Source organism: Salvelinus alpinus, chromosome 31 (genome assembly GCF_045679555.1).
Source record: "Salvelinus alpinus chromosome 31, SLU_Salpinus.1, whole genome shotgun sequence".
Lineage (NCBI taxonomy): Eukaryota > Metazoa > Chordata > Actinopteri > Salmoniformes > Salmonidae > Salvelinus > Salvelinus alpinus.
Window position 1 is genome coordinate 36306599 of NC_092116.1, and position 17793 is coordinate 36324391.

Consider the following 17793-nt stretch of genomic DNA (forward strand, 5'->3'; position numbering starts at 1 on the left):
AGAGAGAGAGAGAGACACATGTGGAGAAAGAGAGAGAGAGACATGGGGAGAAATAGAGAGAGAGAGACATGGGGAGAGAGAGAGAGACATGGGGAGAAAGAGAGAGAGAGACATGGGGAGAAAGAGAGAGAGAGACATGGGGAGAAAGAGAGAGAGAGACATGGTGTGAAAGAGAGAGAGAGACATGGGGAGAGAGAGAGAGACATGAGGAGAAAGTGAGAGAGAGAGACATGGGGAGAAAGAGAGAGAGAGAGACATGGGGGGAGAGAGAGAGAGAGACATGGGGAGAAAGAGAGAGAGAGACATGGGGAGAAAGAGAGAGAGAGACATGGGGAGAGAGAGAGAGAGAGACACATGGGGAGAGAGAGAGAGAGAGAGAGAGAGAGAGAGAGAGAGAGAGAGAGAGAGAGAGAGAGAGAGAGAGAGAGAGAGAGAGAGAGAGAGAGAGAGAGAGATGAGGAGAAAGAGAGAGATGGGGAGAAAGAGAGAGACATGGGGAGAAAGAGAGAGACATGGGGAGAGAGGGAGAGAGAGAGACATGGGGAGAAAGAGAGAGAGAGAGAGACATGGGAAGAAAGAGAAAGAGAGAGACATGGGGAGAAAGAGAGAGAGAGACATGGGGAGAAAGAGAGAGACATGGGGAGAAATAGAGAGACATGGGGAGAGAGAGACATGGGGAGAGAGAGAGACATGGGGAGAAAGAGAGAGACATGGGGAGAGAGAGAGACATGGGGAGAAAGAGAGAGACATGGGGAGAAAGGGAGAGAGAGAGACATGGGGAGAAAGAGAGAGAGAGAGAGACATGGGGAGAAAGAGAGAGAGAGAGACATGGGGAGAAAGAGAGAGACATGGGGAGAAAGAGAGAGACATGGGGAGAAAGGGAGAGAGAGAGACATGGGGAGAAAGAGAGAGAGAGAGACATGGGGAGAAAGAGAGAGACATGGGGAGAAAGAGAGAGACATGGGGAGAAAGAGAGAGAGACATGGGGAGAGACAGACATGGGGAGAGAGAGAGACATGGGGAGAAAGAGAGAGAGAGAGACATGGGGAGAAAGAGAGAGACATGGGGAGAAAGAGAGAGACATGGGGAGAAAGGGAGAGAGAGAGACATGGGGAGAAAGAGAGCGAGAGAGACATGGGGAGAAAGAGAGAGACATGAGGCGAAAGAGAGAGAGAGAGACATGGGGAGAAAGAGAGAGACATGGGGAGAAAGAGAGAGGCATGGGGAGAAAGAGAGAGACATGGGGAGAAAGGGAGAGAGAGAGACATGGGGAGAAAGAGAGAGACATGGGGAGAAAGAGAGAGACATGGGGAGAAAGGGAGAGAGAGAGACATGGGGAGAAAGAGAGAGAGAGACATGGGGAGAAAGAGACAGAGAGAGACATGGGGAGAAAGAGAGAGAGAGACATGGGGAGAAAGAGAGAGACATGGGGAGAAAGAGAGAGACATGGGGAGAAAGAGAGAGAGAGAGACATGGGGAGAAAGAGAGAGAGAGAGAGACATGGGGAGAAAGAGAGAGAGAGACACATGGGGAGAAAGAGAGAGAGAGACATGGGGAGAAAGAGAGAGAGAGACATGGGGAGAAAGAGAGAGAGAGAGACATGGGGAAAAAGAGAGACAGAGAGACATGGGGAGAAAGAGAGAGAGACATGGGGAAAAAGAGAGACAGAGAGACATGGGGAGAAAGAGAGAGAGACATGGGGAGAAAGAGAGAGAGAGAGACATGGGGAGAAAGAGAGAGACATGGGGAAAAACTCTACCTCCATCCCTCTCTTCTTCCTCTAGTCATGTCTGTGTTATCTCACTCAGTCCTCTGCACTCTGCCTCCATCCCTCTCTTCTTCCTCTAGTCATGTCTGTGTTATCTCACTCAGTCCTCTGCACTCTGCCTCCATCCCTTTCTTCTTCCTCTAGTCATGTCTGTGTTATCTCACTCAGTCCTCTGCACTCTACCTCCATCCCTCTCTTCTTCCTCTAGTCATGTCTGTGTTATCTCACTCAGTCCTCTGCACTCTGCCTCCATCCCTCTCTTCTTCCTCTAGTCATGTCTGTGTTGTTGGTGTGACTCCAGTTTCCTGATCGACAGTATGGTACCTCTGAACCTCAATGGAACCAGCCTGCAGAATAAAAACCCTGATCAACAGTATGGTACCTCAGAACCTCAATGGAACCAGCCTGCAGAATAAGAACCCTGATCAACAGTATGGTACCAGCCTGCAGAATAACAACCCTGATCAACAGTATGGTACCTCAGAACCTCAATGGAACCAGCCTGCAGAATAAGAACCCTGATCAACAGTATGGTACCAGCCTGCAGAATAACAACCCTGATCAACAGTATGGTACCTCAGAACCTCAATGGTACCAGCCTGCAGAATAACAACCCTGATCAACAGTATGGTACCAGCCTGCAGAATAACAACCCTGATCAACAGTATGGTACCAGCCTGCAGAATAACAACCCTGATCAACAGTATGGTACCAGCCTGCAGAATAACAACCCTGATCAACAGTATGGTACCAGCCTGCAGAATAACAACCCTGATCAACAGTATGGTACCAGCAGAATAACAACCCTGATCAACAGTATGGTACCAGCAGAATAACAACCCTGATCAACAGTATGGTACCAGCAGAATAACAACCCTGATCAACAGTATGGTACCAGCAGAATAACAACCCTGATCAACAGTATGGTACCAGCCTGCAGAATAACAACCCTGATCAACAGTATGGTACCAGCCTGCAGAATAACAACCCTGATCAACAGTATGGTACCAGCCTGCAGAATAACAACCCTGATCAACAGTATGGTACCAGCCTGCAGAATAACAACCCTGATCAACAGTATGGTACCAGCCTGCAGAATAACAACCCTGATCAACAGTATGGTACCAGCCTGCAGAATAACAACCCTGATCAACAGTATGGTACCAGCCTGCAGAATAACAACCCTGATCAACAGTATGGTACCAGCCTGCAGAATAACAACCCTGATCAACAGTATGGTACCAGCCTGCAGAATAACAACCCTGATCAACAGTATGGTACCAGCCTGCAGAATAACAACCCTGATCAACAGTATGGTACCAGCCTGCAGAATAACAACCCTGATCAACAGTATGGTACCAGCCTGCAGAATAACAACCCTGATCAACAGTAGGGTACCAGCCTGCAGAATAACAACCCTGATCAACAGTATGGTACCAGCAGAATAACAACCCTGATCAACAGTATGGTACCAGCAGAATAACAACCCTGATCAACAGTATGGTACCAGCAGAATAACAACCCTGATCAACAGTATGGTACCAGCAGAATAACAACCCTGATCAACAGTATGGTACCAGCCTGCAGAATAACAACCCTGATCAACAGTATGGTACCAGCCTGCAGAATAACAACCCTGATCAACAGTATGGTACCAGCCTGCAGAATAACAACCCTGATCAACAGTATGGTACCAGCCTGCAGAATAACAACCCTGATCAACAGTATGGTACCAGCCTGCAGAATAACAACCCTGATCAACAGTATGGTACCAGCCTGCAGAATAACAACCCTGATCAACAGTATGGTACCAGCCTGCAGAATAACAACCCTGATCAACAGTATGGTACCAGCCTGCAGAATAACAACCCTGATCAACAGTATGGTACCAGCCTGCAGAATAACAACCCTGATCAACAGTATGGTACCAGCCTGCAGAATAACAACCCTGATCAACAGTATGGTACCAGCAGAATAACAACCCTGATCAACAGTATGGTACCAGCCTGCAGAATAACAACCCTGATCAACAGTATGGTACCAGCCTGCAGAATAACAACCCTGATCAACAGTATGGTACCAGCCTGCAGAATAACAACCCTGATCAACAGTATGGTACCAGCCTGCAGAATAACAACCCTGATCAACAGTATGGTACCAGCCTGCAGAATAACAACCCTGATCAACAGTATGGTACCAGCCTGCAGAATAACAACCCTGATCAACAGTATGGTACCAGCCTGCAGAATAACAACCCTGATCAACAGTATGGTACCAGCCTGCAGAATAACAACCCTGATCAACAGTATGGTACCAGCCTGCAGAATAACAACCCTGATCAACAGTATGGTACCAGCCTGCAGAATAACAACCCTGATCAACAGTATGGTACCAGCCTGCAGAATAACAACCCTGATCAACAGTATGGTACCAGCCTGCAGAATAACAACCCTGATCAACAGTATGGTACCAGCCTGCAGAATAACAACCCTGATCAACAGTATGGTACCAGCCTGCAGAATAACAACCCTGATCAACAGTATGGTACCAGCCTGCAGAATAACAACCCTGATCAACAGTATGGTACCAGCCTGCAGAATAACAACCCTGATCAACAGTATGGTACCAGCCTGCAGAATAACAACCCTGATCAACAGTATGGTACCAGCCTGCAGAATAACAACCCTGATCAACAGTATGGTACCAGCCTGCAGAATAACAACCCTGATCAACAGTATGGTACCAGCCTGCAGAATAACAACCCTGATCAACAGTATGGTACCAGCCTGCAGAATAACAACCCTGATCAACAGTATGGTACCAGCCTGCAGAATAACAACCCTGATCAACAGTATGGTACCAGCCTGCAGAATAACAACCCTGATCAACAGTATGGTACCAGCCTGCAGAATAACAACCCTGATCAACAGTATGGTACCAGCCTGCAGAATAACAACCTCAGAACCTCATAATGACGAAGAAAAAACTGTTTTGTAGAAAATGTTGCTAATTTAATACAAATAAATAACTGAAATGTTCCATTTGCATAAGTATTCAGACCCTTTACTCAGTACTTTGTTGAAGCACCTTTGGAAGCGATTACAGCCTCAAGTCTTCATGTGTATGAAGCTACAAGCTTGGCACAGCTGTATTTGGGGAGTTTCTGCCATTCTTCTCAGCAGATCCTCTCTCAAGCTCTGTCAGGTTGGATGGGGAGCGTCGCTGCACAGCTATTTTCAGGTCTCTCCAGAGATGTTCGATCGAGTTCAAGTCCGGGCTCTGGCTGGGTCACTCAATGATATTCAGAGACTTGTCCCGAAGCCACTCCTGCATTGTCTTGGCTGTGTGCTTAAGGTCGTTGTCCTGTTGGAAGGTGAACCTTCCCAGTCTGAGGTCCTGAGTGCTCAGGAGCAGGTTTTCATCAAGGATCTCTCTGTACTTTGCTCTGTTCATCTTTCCCTCAATCCTGACTAGTCTCCCAGTCCCTGCCGCTGAAAAACATCCCCACAGCATGATGCTGGCACCACCATGCTTCACCGTAGGGATGGTGCCAGGTTTCCTCCAGACGTGACACTTGGCATTCAGACCAAATCTTGGTTTCATCAGACCAGAGTCCTTTAGGTGCCTTTGGAAAACTCCCAGCGGTCTGTCATGTGCCTTTTTCTTAGGAGTGGCTTCCGTCTGGCCACTCTACCATAAAGACCTGATTGGTGGAGTGCTGCAGAGATGGTTGTCCTTCTGGAAGGTTCTCCCATCTCCACAGAGGAACTCTGGAGCTCTTGTCAGAGTGACCATCTGGTTCTTGGTCACCTCCCTGACCAAGGCCTTTCTCCCCCGATTGCTCAGTTTGGCCGGGCGGCCAGCTCTAGGGAGAGTCTTGGTGGTTCCAAACTTCTTCCATTTAAGAATGATGTAGGCCACTGTGTTCATGGGGACCTTCAATGCTGCAGACATGTTTTGGTGTCCTTCCCCAGATCTGTGCCTCGTCACAATCCTGCCTCGGAGCTCTACGGACAATTCCTTCAACCTCATGGCTTGGTTTTTGCTCTGACATGCTCTGTCAACTGTGGGACCTTATATAGACATGTGTGTGCCTTTCCAAATCATGTGCAATCAATTGAATTTACCACAAGTGAACTCCAATCAAGTTGTAGAAACATCTCAAGGATGATCAATGGAAACAGGATGCACCTGAGCTCAATTTCGAGTCTCATAGCGAAGGGTCTGAATATTTATGTAAATTTGCAAACATTTCTAAAAACCTGTTTTTGCTATGTCATTATGGGGCATTGTGATGTCATTATGGGGCATTGTGATGTCATTATGGGGCATTGTGATGTCATTATGGGGCATTGTGATGTCATTATGGGGCATTGTGTGTAAAAATTATTTAATACATTTTAGAATAAGGTTGTAACGTAACAAAATGTGGAAAAAGTCAAGGGGTCTGAATACTTTCAGAATGCACTGTACACACCATGCAGTATTTTTGGTACTATATATACACCATGCAGTATTTTTGGTACTATATATACACCATGCAGTGTTTTTGGTACTATATGTACACCATGCAGTATTTGTGGGACTATATATACACCATGCAGTATTTGTGGGACTATATATACACCATGCAGTATTTTTGGTACTATATATACACCATGCAGTATTTTTGGTACTATATGTACACCATGCAGTATTTGTGGGACTATATATACACCATGCAGTATTTGTGGGACTATATATACACCATGCAGTATTTTTGGTACTATATATACACCATGCAGTATTTTTGGTACTATATGTACACCATGCAGTATTTGTGGGACTATATATACACCATGCAGTATTTGTGGGACTATATATACACCATGCAGTATTTGTGGGACTATATATACACCATGCAGTATTTGTGGGACTATATGTACACCATGCAGTATTTGTGGGACTATATATACACCATGTATTATTTGTGGGACTATATGTATACCATGCAGTATTTGTGGGACTATATATACACCATGCAGTATTTTCGGGACTATATGCACACCATGCACTATTTGTGGGACTATATATACACCATGCAGTATTTGTGGGACTATATGTACACCATGTAGTATTTTCGGGACTATATGTACACCATGCAGTATTTGTGGGACTATATATACACCATGCAGTATTTGTGGGACTATATATACACCATGTAGTATTTTCGGGACTATATGTACACCATGCAGTATTTATGGGACTATATATACACCATGCAGTATTTGTGGGACTATATATACACCATGCAGTATTTTTGGGACTATATATACACCATGCAGTATTTTGGGGACTATATATACACACCGTGCAGTATTTGTGGGACTATATATACACCATGCAGTATTTGTGGGACTATATGTACACCATGCAGTATTTGTGGGACTATATGTACACCATGCAGTATTTGTGGGACTATATATACACCATGCAGTATTTGTGGGACTCTATATACACACCGTGCAGTATTTTTGGTACTATATATACACCATGAAGTATTTTTGGTACTATATACACACCATGCAGTATTTTCATTACTATATACACACACCATGCAGTATTTGTGGGACTATATACACACCATGCAGTATTTGTGGGACTCTATATACACCGTGCAGTATTTTTGGTACTATATATACACCATGAAGTATTTGTGGGACTATATATACACCATGAAGTATTTGTGGGACTATATGTACACCATGCAGTATTTGTGGGACTATATATACACCATGCAGTATTTGTGGGACTATATACACACCATGCAGTATTTTCCTTACTATATATACACCATGCAGTATTTGTGGGACTATATACACACCATGCAGTATTTGTGGGACTATATACACACCATGCAGTATTTTCCTTACTATATACACACCATGCAGTATTTTCCTTACTATATACACACCATGAAGTATTTGTGGGATATATGTACACCATGAAGTATTTGTGGGACTGTATGTACACCATGCAGTATTTGTGGGACTATATATACACCATGCAGTATTTGTGGGACTATATACACACCATGCAGTATTTGTGGGACTATATATACACCATGCAGTATTTGTGGGACTATATACACACCATGCAGTATTTGTGGGACTATATGTACACCACGTGGTATTTTTCCAAACAATTCAACGCTTCACTGTTTGAACTCCGTAACTCTGGTAGGGGAGATCAATGAGGTTAGAGGTTACCATGGAGATTAATGATTGACATCTTGCTGGCTGGACACCTAGCACAGGAAGTGGAAGAGCCTACGAACAGTGTGTGTGTGTGTGTGTGTGTGTGTGTGTGTGTGTGTGTGTGTGTGTGTGTGTGTGTGTGTGTGTGTGTGTGTGTGTGTGTGTGTGTGTGTGTGTGTGTGTGTGTGTGAGGCTGAAAAGTGCTGGGCACAATGTAACCTTAATGATGAGTGTGCATAAAGGAGAGTTTGATGAGACCCTGTACCGAGGGATGGAGGAAGAAAGAGAGGGAGAGAGAGAGGGAGGGAGAGAAAAACAGGGAAGCAGGGAGGGAGAGAGAGAGGGCAAGTGAGAGAGAGCGAGAGAGAGAGGGAGAGAAAGACAGACAGACAGGGAGGGAGAGAGGGAGGGCGAGTGAGAGAGAGACAGAGAGCAAGAGAGAGAGCTAGAGAGAGGGAGAGAGAGAGAGGGAGAGAGAGAGGGAGAGAGAGGGAGAGAGAGAGGGGGAGAGAGGGAGAGAGCGAGAGAGAGAGGGAGAGAAAGACAGGGAGGGAGGGAGGGAGGGAGGGAGGGAGGGAGGGAGGGAGGGAGGGAGGGAGGGAGGGAGGGAGGGAGGGAGGGAGGGAGGGAGGGAGGGCGAGTGAGAGAGAGCAAGAGAGAGAGCGAGAGAGAGAGGGAGGGAGAGAGAGAGAGCGAGAGAGAGAGGGAGAGAAAGACAGACAGGGAGGGAGGGAGAGAGGGAGAGAAAGACAGGGAGGGAGGGAGAGAGAGAGAGAGGGAGAGAAAGACAGGGAGGGAGGGAGAGAGAGAGGGAGAGAAGGGTAGGGCTCGAGCTGCGTTGGGGTGAAGGCTGTAGTCTGAAGTTGCCCCCTAGTCCGGATTCTCCTCGCATAGTAGACACCCTCTGAGCAGGGTTGGGCTAGAAACACACACCACTACATCCATGGTTTTATATACATTTTCAAAGTATTTAAGGGAGTGTACTATACAGTAACTATTGTGCTATACATTTTGTTTTTTATATGTAAGAATTGAGAAATATGTATCTTTTCTGTTGGTGGTGTCTTTCTATCTTGAGAAAAATAAAGATATATTTTCTAACTTTCAAGAAGAGTTACGGTACTCTACACAATGTGTTGGTGATGTCTTTCTATCTATTAGAAGAGTTACGGTACTCTACTCAATGTGTTGGTGATGTCTTTCTATCTATTAGAAGAGTTACGGTACTCTACTCAATGTGTTGGTGACGTCTTTCTATCTATTAGAAGAGTTACGGTACTCTACTCAATGTGTTGGTGATGTCTTTCTATCTATTAGAAGAGTTACGGTACTCTACTCAATGTGTCTATGTTTATCTCAATGTGTTTTTTCCAACCCACTTTCCACTACTCCAGGGGAAAATCCCTATGATCAGAACAGATGGTAAAAAGTGTAATCTCTCCCTTCCTTTTTTTATTTTTATTTTTATTTTTATTTTACCGTTATTTTACCAGGTAAGTTGACTGAGAACACGTTCTCATTTGCAGCAACGACCTGGGGAATAGTTACAGGGGAGAGGAGGGGGATGAATGAGCCAATTGTAAACTTTATCTCTCTCTCCTTTTCTCCCCTCTCCCTGTGTCCCTTGCTCCTTCCCTCTCTCTCTCACTCCATTGCTCTCTCTCTCTTAACGACTCTCTCTCTCTCTCGCTCTCCCTGTCTCCCTCCCATACTTTACTACTGTGTCTTCTGTAGAGCGCTAACAGAGCACTAAACCAGAGAACCAATATGGAGTAAATTTCTTTACAAGTTGTTGACAGATGTAGTCAGTTTTCCTATCCACACCGCTTCCTCCTCTACTCAATATCAATTCAATTCAATTTGCTTTATTGGCATGACGTAACAATGTACATATTGCCAAAGCTTGTTTACAATGTAAAAATGAGAATCAAAATTGTCAACGGGACAACAGTAACAACAATAACCAAGGGTCAAAATAACCATACATTCAACAATAACAATAAACATACAGTAAAGGACATGTGCAGGTTGATTGGTTTGTCAGACACTGTCCCTCAACTTATGGCAGGCAGCAATGTAGTGCGCTGCCAACCCACAGCTCTCTGCGTCCTCCCCCAACAGGACGGGTAGCCTATCCTCATCAGAGAGGTCTTTGAAACCTTGAATAAGAGTTTCAAATTTGGGGAAATGACACTCTCTAATTGTTTTATATTTTTGACATTTTGTCAGGAAATGCAGCTCCGTCTCAGGTTCTGCCATTGTGCAGTGGTTGCACAGCCTTTCCTCTACAGGGAGCCAGGTTTTCCTGTGTCTACCCTTCTCAATGGCAAGGCTGTGCTCACTGAGCCTGTACTTTGTCAAGGTTTTTCTAAAGTTTTGATCAGTAACCATGGTCAAATATTTAGCCACGGTGTACTGTCGATTTAGGGCCAGATAGCACTGCATTTTGCTCTGTGCTTGTGCTTATGTTTCCCAATAAGCAATATAGTTTTGTTTTGACTGTGTTGTAATTTGGTTTATCCTGATTGATTGGATGTTCTGGTCCTGAGGCTTCAGTGTGTTAGTAGAACAGGTTTGTGAACTCAGCCCCAGGACCAGCTGGATGAGGGGACTCTTTTCTTTGTTCAGCTCTTGGTATTGCAGGGCTTGGTAATGATATGAGAGGGGGTCACTGTATTTTAGATGTTTCCAAAACTTAATTGCTCTTTTTTGAGTTTTTATTATTAGTGGATATTTGCCTAATTCTGCCCTGCATGCATTGTTTGTAGTTTTCCTCTGGACATGTAGGAGAATCTTACAGAACTCTGCATGCAGGGTTTCAATGGGATGTTTGTCCCATTTGATGAAATCTTGTTTTGCAAGTGGACCCCACACCTCGCTGCCATAAAGTGCAATTGGTTCAATGACATATTCAATTAGTTTTAGCCAAATTTTAATAGGTATTTCAATTTGAATTTGCTTTTTAATTGCGTAGAATGCCCTGCGTGCTTTCTCTCTCAGTTCATTCACTGCTTCATTAAGGTGTCCAGTTGAGCTTATTTTTAAACCTAAGTAATTGTAGTGTGTGCAGTGCTCTATATATTTTGTACCAATTGAGAACTTTGGTCTAATTCCCTGAGATCTGGATCTTCTCTGGAAAATCATTATTTTAGTCTTTTTGGGGTTTACTGCCAGGGCCCAGGTCTGGCAGTACTGCTCTAGCAGGTCCAGGCTCTGCTGTAGGCCATGTGCTGTGGGTGACAGCAGGCATAGGTCATCGGCGAAGAGTAGGCATTTAACCTCTGAATTATGGAGACTAACACCAGGGGCTGAGGATTTTTCTAGAATAGTGGCCAATTCGTTGATGTAAATATTGAAGAGTGCTGGGCTCAGATTACAACCCTGACGAAGGCCCCGCCCCTGGTTAAAGAATTCTGTTCTTTTCTTGCCAATTTTAATGCTGCACGTATTGCCAGTATACATTGATTTAATTATGTCATATGTTTTACCCCCTACACCACTTTCAATAACTTTGTAGAATAGTCCTGTGTGCCAAATAGAATCAAATGCTTTTTGGAAGTCGATAAAGCAAGCGTATATTTTGGTATTATTTTGGTGGACATGTTTATCTATCAGGGTGTGTAGGGTGTAAATATGATCGGTCGTGCGATGTTTTGGTATAAATCCAATTTGGCTTTTACTCAAGACATTGTGCTTATTAAGGAAGTTTAGAACTCTTACATTTATAATACTACAGAAAACCTTCCCCAGGTTACTGTTCACACAAATGCCTCTGTAATTGTTAGGGTCAAATTTGTCTCCGTTTTTAAAGATTGGGGTTATGAGTCCTTGATTCCAGATGTCAGGGAAATAACCTACACTCAGGATCAAATTAAACAGTTTTAATATAGCCAACTGAAATTTTGCACTAGTGAGTTTGAGCATCTCATTTAGGATGCCATCAGGTCCGCATGCCTTTTTAAATTTGAGAGCCTGAAGTTTCTTATAGAGTTCCTGGTCAGTAATTGGGGAGTCCAATGGATTTTGATTGTCCTTTATAGCTTTTTCTAATCCATTCAACTTCTCATGAATTTGGCGTTGTTCTGTGTTTTTGTCAATTTGAACGGTGTTGTAGAGTGTTTTAAAATGGGTTGTCCATATGTCACCATTTTGTATCGCTAATTCCTCTTGTTTAGATTTTTTTATTTTTTTCCAATTTTGCCAGAAGTTGTTTGTGTTTATGGACTCCTCAATTAGCGTCAGCTGCTTTCTGTTGTACTGGGCTTTTTTGGTTCTGAGTGTACGTTTATAGAGTTTTAAAGTCTCACAGTAATGAAGGTGTAATTCACCATTATTTGGGTCTCTGTGCTTTTGGTTGGATAGTGTTCTAAGTTTTTTCCTTATAATTTTACAATCTGCATCAAACCAGTTGTCATCTGTGATCTTTTTTGTTTTGTTTTTTATCAATTTCAATTGTGCTTCTTTTGCCGTTTGCCTGAATATATAGTTGATGTTTTGTACTGCTAGATTGATGCCTTCTTTACTGTGAGTGAATGTGGTATCCAGAAAGTTATCTAAGAGTGTTTGGATATTTTGGTTCCAGGTTGCTTTCTGGTATTCTTCTGTGCTGTTTTGGGCCCATCTGTATGAATGTCTGATGTTGTACAGCTTACTGGGCTGTGAATGTGTGGTTGTTTCCATGTCTGTTCTTTTGAGGAACAATGTAATTTGGCTGTGATCAGACAGAGGTGTTAGTGGCTTGACAGTGAATGAGCTGAGAGAGAAGGGGTCAATGTCTGTGATCATATAGTCTACTGTACTGTGGCCAAGAGGTGAGCAGTAGGTGAATCTCCCCAAAGAGTCCCCCCGTAACCTACCATTGACAAAGTACAGACCCAGGCTTCTTCTCTCAATATCTCTCTCTCTCTCTCTCTCTCTCTCTCTCTCTCTCTCTCTCTCTCTCTCTCTCTCTCTCTCTCTCTCTCTCTCTCTCTCTCTCTCTCTCTCTCTCTCTCTCTCTCTCTCTCTCTCTCTCTCTATCTCTCTCTCTCTTCCTCTCCCCCTTCTCTCTCTCTCTCTCTCTCTCTCTCTCTCTCTCTCTCTCTCTCTCTCTCTCTCTCTCTCTCTCTCTCTCTCTCTCTCTCTCTCTCTCTCTCTCTCTCTCTCTCTCTCTCTCTCTCTCTCTCTCTCTCTCTCTCTCTCTCTCTCTCTCTCTCTCTCTGTCTCTCTCTCTCTCTGAGACATTCACACATTTATTTCACTATTAAACTTTACACTTTAGATTTACATATGATGTCAACTGCTTACTTGTATTAGATTTGCTTAAAACTACACGCGTGAAACGTGACAGCGCATCACATGGTCAAAATCTTGAACGATTCTTGGATTCTAAACAGAAGTCAACTCACCCGCGAGATGGGGAAACATATCTGTCTGGCTCATAGAATTAGGAGTTGGAATACTAATTGGGCGGCAGCTAGCCTAGCAGTTAAGAGCGTTGGGCCAGTAACCGAAAAGCTACTGGTTCAAATCCCCAAGCAGACTAGGTGAAAAAAATCTGTTGATGTGCCTTTGAGCAAGGCACTTAAGCCTAGTCGCACTGGATACGAGCGTCTGCTAAATGACTCAAATGTAATTGAATAGGATTCTCTATGGTCCCACATTGGAATGTCTGATAGTTCCGTAGCGACATCTAGTGGCCAAGGGGGAACACTACAGCCTTGTATTTCTCGTACCCATAATAAACGATGCCAATGTTTACCTCGGCTGGCATATCAAGTCACTAGTAGACTACTGATCGAGACAATATGCTTCAAATAACTAACATTGTGGTGAATTTATTTTATTTATTGATTATGAAAATGAGCCTCTAGTGTTGTTTTGTTTTTTCCCGCCCCTCCCTGCTCACGAATGACTACGAGACCACCTGACCCTAACGACGCCGGAAGGATGCTAGCTCTGGTCCAGGGCGTTAGTTCACGTTCCTCCACTAACTAAGCAGAGGAGCAGACATAACACCATGGACCAGAGCTAAAATGAGGTATAACGGTTTGTTGTGACGTGAGCGTCAACATGAAACCGTACGCGTTATTATTTTATATGAATGTCGCAGCCACCTCGCACCCGGTACTTGTTCAGGATTTTCTTCAGTCAATTCGCAGTGATTCTGGAATATAAAGCTCTCCAGATCGGATTGGATGAACCGCATTAACGCAACGTTGCTTGGCTACAATGCAGGAATAAATAGAAGATTCCTATTTAGGAAAGGCTATGCATGACGTGGCAAATATATATATATATATAGTCCCTATTTCCTATTTAGGAAAGGCTATGCATGACGTGGCAAAGACGATGCTTGTCTAGCCTTTGGTTTGTACTCACTGGAGTTTAGGATGATGATGTGATAATTTGTTATACAGAAACCTGTTATCAGGCAGGTAGACACCTACTGTACCTGATAACAGGTTTCTGTAGCTCAGTCTGGGTAACCTAGTTTGTTTACAAAACCATCTCACGGTTGTTCCTGATCGATCAATGAAACTGTATTCCTCTCTCCCCTTGGACATCAACGTAATCTCCTTCTCATTCAGAAACTATTGACTTATTCCACACCCATATAGTATATATAGTCCCCTTATTCCACACCCATATAGTATATATAGTCCCCTTATTCCACACCCATATAGTATATATAGTCCCCTTATTCCACACCCATATAGTATATATAGTCCCCTTATTCCACACCCATATAGTATATATAGTCCCCTTATTCCACACCCATATAGTATATATAGTCCCCTTATTCCACACCCATATAGTATATATAGTCCCCTTATTCCACACCCATATAGTATATATAGTCCCCTTATTCCACACCCATATAGTATATATAGTCCCCTTATTCCACACCCATATAGTATATATAGTCCCCTTATTCCACACCCATATAGTATATATAGTCCCCTTATTCCACACCCATCCAGTATATATAGTCCCCTTATTCCACACCCATATAGTATATATAGTCCCCTTATTCCACACCCATATAGTATATATAGTCCCCTTATTCCACACCCATATCGTATATATAGTCCCCTTATTCCACACCCATATAGTATATATAGTCCCCTTATTCCACACCCATATCGTATATATAGTCCCCTTATTCCACACCCATATCGTATATATAGTCCCCTTATTCCACACCCATATAGTATATATAGTCCCCTTATTCCACACCCATATAGTATATATAGTCCCCTTATTCCACACCCATATAGTATATATAGTCCCCTTATTCCACACCCATATAGTATATATAGTCCCCTTATTCCACACCCATCCACACCCATATAGTATATACAGTCCCCTTATTCCACACCCATCCACACCCATATAGTATATATAGTCCCCTTATTCCACACCCATCCACACCCATATAGTATATATAGTCCCCTTATTCCACACCCATATAGTATATATAGTCCCCTTATTCCACACCCATCCAGTATATATAGTCCCCTTATTCCACACCCATCCAGTATATATAGTCCCCTTATTCCACACCCATATAGTATATATAGTCCCCTTATTCCACACCCATATAGTATATATAGTCCCCTTATTCCACACCCATATAGTATATATAGTCCCCTTATTCCACACCCATATCGTATATATAGTCCCCTTATTCCACACCCATATAGTATATATAGTCCCCTTATTCCACACCCATATCGTATATATAGTCCCCTTATTCCACACCCATATCGTATATATAGTCCCCTTATTCCACACCCATATAGTATATATAGTCCCCTTATTCCACACCCATATAGTATATATAGTCCCCTTATTCCACACCCATATAGTATATATAGTCCCCTTATTCCACACCCATATAGTATATATAGTCCCCTTATTCCACACCCATCCACACCCATATAGTATATACAGTCCCCTTATTCCACACCCATCCACACCCATATAGTATATATAGTCCCCTTATTCCACACCCATCCACACCCATATAGTATATATAGTCCCCTTATTCCACACCCATCCAGTATATATAGTCCCCTTATTCCACACCCATATAGTATATATAGTCCCCTTATTCCACACCCATCCAGTATATATAGTCCCCTTATTCCACACCCATCCAGTATATATAGTCCCCTTATTCCACACCCATATAGTATATATAGTCCCCTTATTCCACACCCATATAGTATATATAGTCCCCTTATTCCACACCCATATCGTATATATAGTCCCCTTATTCCACACCCATATCGTATATATAGTCCCCTTATTCCACACCCATATAGTATATATAGTCCCCTTATTCCACACCCATATAGTATATATAGTCCCCTTATTCCACACCCATATAGTATATATAGTCCCCTTATTCCACACCCATATAGTATATATAGTCCCCTTATTCCACACCCATATAGTATATATAGTCCCCTTATTCCACACCCATATCGTATATATAGTCCCCTTATTGGAGGGCTGGTCTTTATGTTAGATCTTTTATCCAATCATATTCAGCCATCATGTGTTGCCAGGGGTCTAAAATCTGCCCTCAGGCCTTCAGAATCAACAGTGCGGGCGCTTGTAGCTTAAAGTGAATGGAAATTAAAATTTTGTGTCAACCAATCAGCTTTAGAGTTGGCTATTATACGCCTGCTGGCTGGCTCCAGTGTTACACAGGAGCCAGCTAGCAGGCGTAGTGCGTCCACGTCTTTTGATTGGATTACCAATATTGAGAGGCAGGTCCTATGGGCAGGTCTATGCAGATCTAGGAAACTGAATTTGATAAACGAATTAATTCGCGTTCTACTAAGCTGTTTTTTCAACCCACAATGGCGGAAGGAGGAGAAGATATCGATTTGGTCGAGGATATAATTATAACGCCATTCTCAAGACGAACTTTTCAAGAAAAGTTAGACATTGTAAGGAGAGGTCGCCCGACGCCACAAAGCCTGTCACAGGCGGGAAAGGGGTTCGTTCGCTCGCCACTTTCAAAGTTTCAACTACGAGTGCTGTCAATTGCTCACAGGCTCCGAGAAGCACTGCAAACTGTACTGCTGGGAATGCCTATTATTTGCAAGTGATCGATTTGGTGTTTGGAGCCACACTGGCTTTGCAAACTTGAGTTGTCTGTTAAACACTGTTTACCCCAAAATGTCAATTTGTCAATTTCAAGGTGACGCAACGCCTGGTTATACTGCGTTTCTGTCTAAATGTATAGTGTCTAGAGCCATGGCATAATGATGGTAATAAGAGGTGGATTAATTCGGGTGGGACTGTGTAGTACCTCACTGAAGGCCTAGGCCCCAGGCCCACGGCACGCCACTGACTGTACCTGATAACAGGTTTCTGTAGCTCAGTCTGGGTAACCTAGTTTGTTTACAAAACCATCTCACGGTTGTTCCTGATCGATCAATGAAACTGTATTCCTCTCTCCCCTTGGACATCAACGTAATCTCCTTCTCATTCAGAAACTATTGACTTATTCCACACCCATATAGTATATATAGTCCCCTTATTCCACACCCATATAGTATATATAGTCCCCTTATTCCACACCCATATCGTATATATAGTCCCCTTATTGACCTACACCCATATAGTAGTCATATACTCCCCTTAAGTTGACCTACACCCACATAGTAGTCAATACTAGTCCCCGTTGATTCCTACACCCATATAGCAGTCATATACTAGTCCCCGTTGATTCCTACACCCACATAGTAGTCATATACTCGCCTTAAGTTGACCTACACCCATATAGTAGTC

General features: G+C 43.3%; 2 protein-coding genes across 4 annotated transcripts in view; both read left to right on the forward strand.

Moving 5' to 3' along the window:
- LOC139561403 (endothelin receptor type B-like) overlaps positions 1-2756 on the forward strand; it is a 17212-nt gene extending 14456 nt beyond the window's left edge. For 2 of the 3 annotated variants that reach the window (XM_071378463.1, XM_071378464.1), the window contains exon 10: positions 2041-2754. In XM_071378463.1, the coding sequence (XP_071234564.1) occupies positions 2041-2184 (144 nt within the window). In that variant the 3' untranslated portion in view covers positions 2185-2754. Of the gene's footprint in view, positions 1-2040 lie in introns of all 3 variants that reach the window. The other variant, XM_071378465.1, reaches the window with a different exon arrangement.
- On the forward strand, positions 2338-4740 carry LOC139561615 (GATA zinc finger domain-containing protein 14-like). The gene is made up of 3 exons (XM_071378836.1): positions 2338-2554; positions 2656-3123; positions 3728-4740. Exons 1-3 carry the CDS (start codon positions 2338-2340, stop codon positions 4738-4740), a joined length of 1698 nt encoding a protein of 565 aa, XP_071234937.1.
- The last annotated feature ends 13053 nt before the right edge of the window (positions 4741-17793 follow it).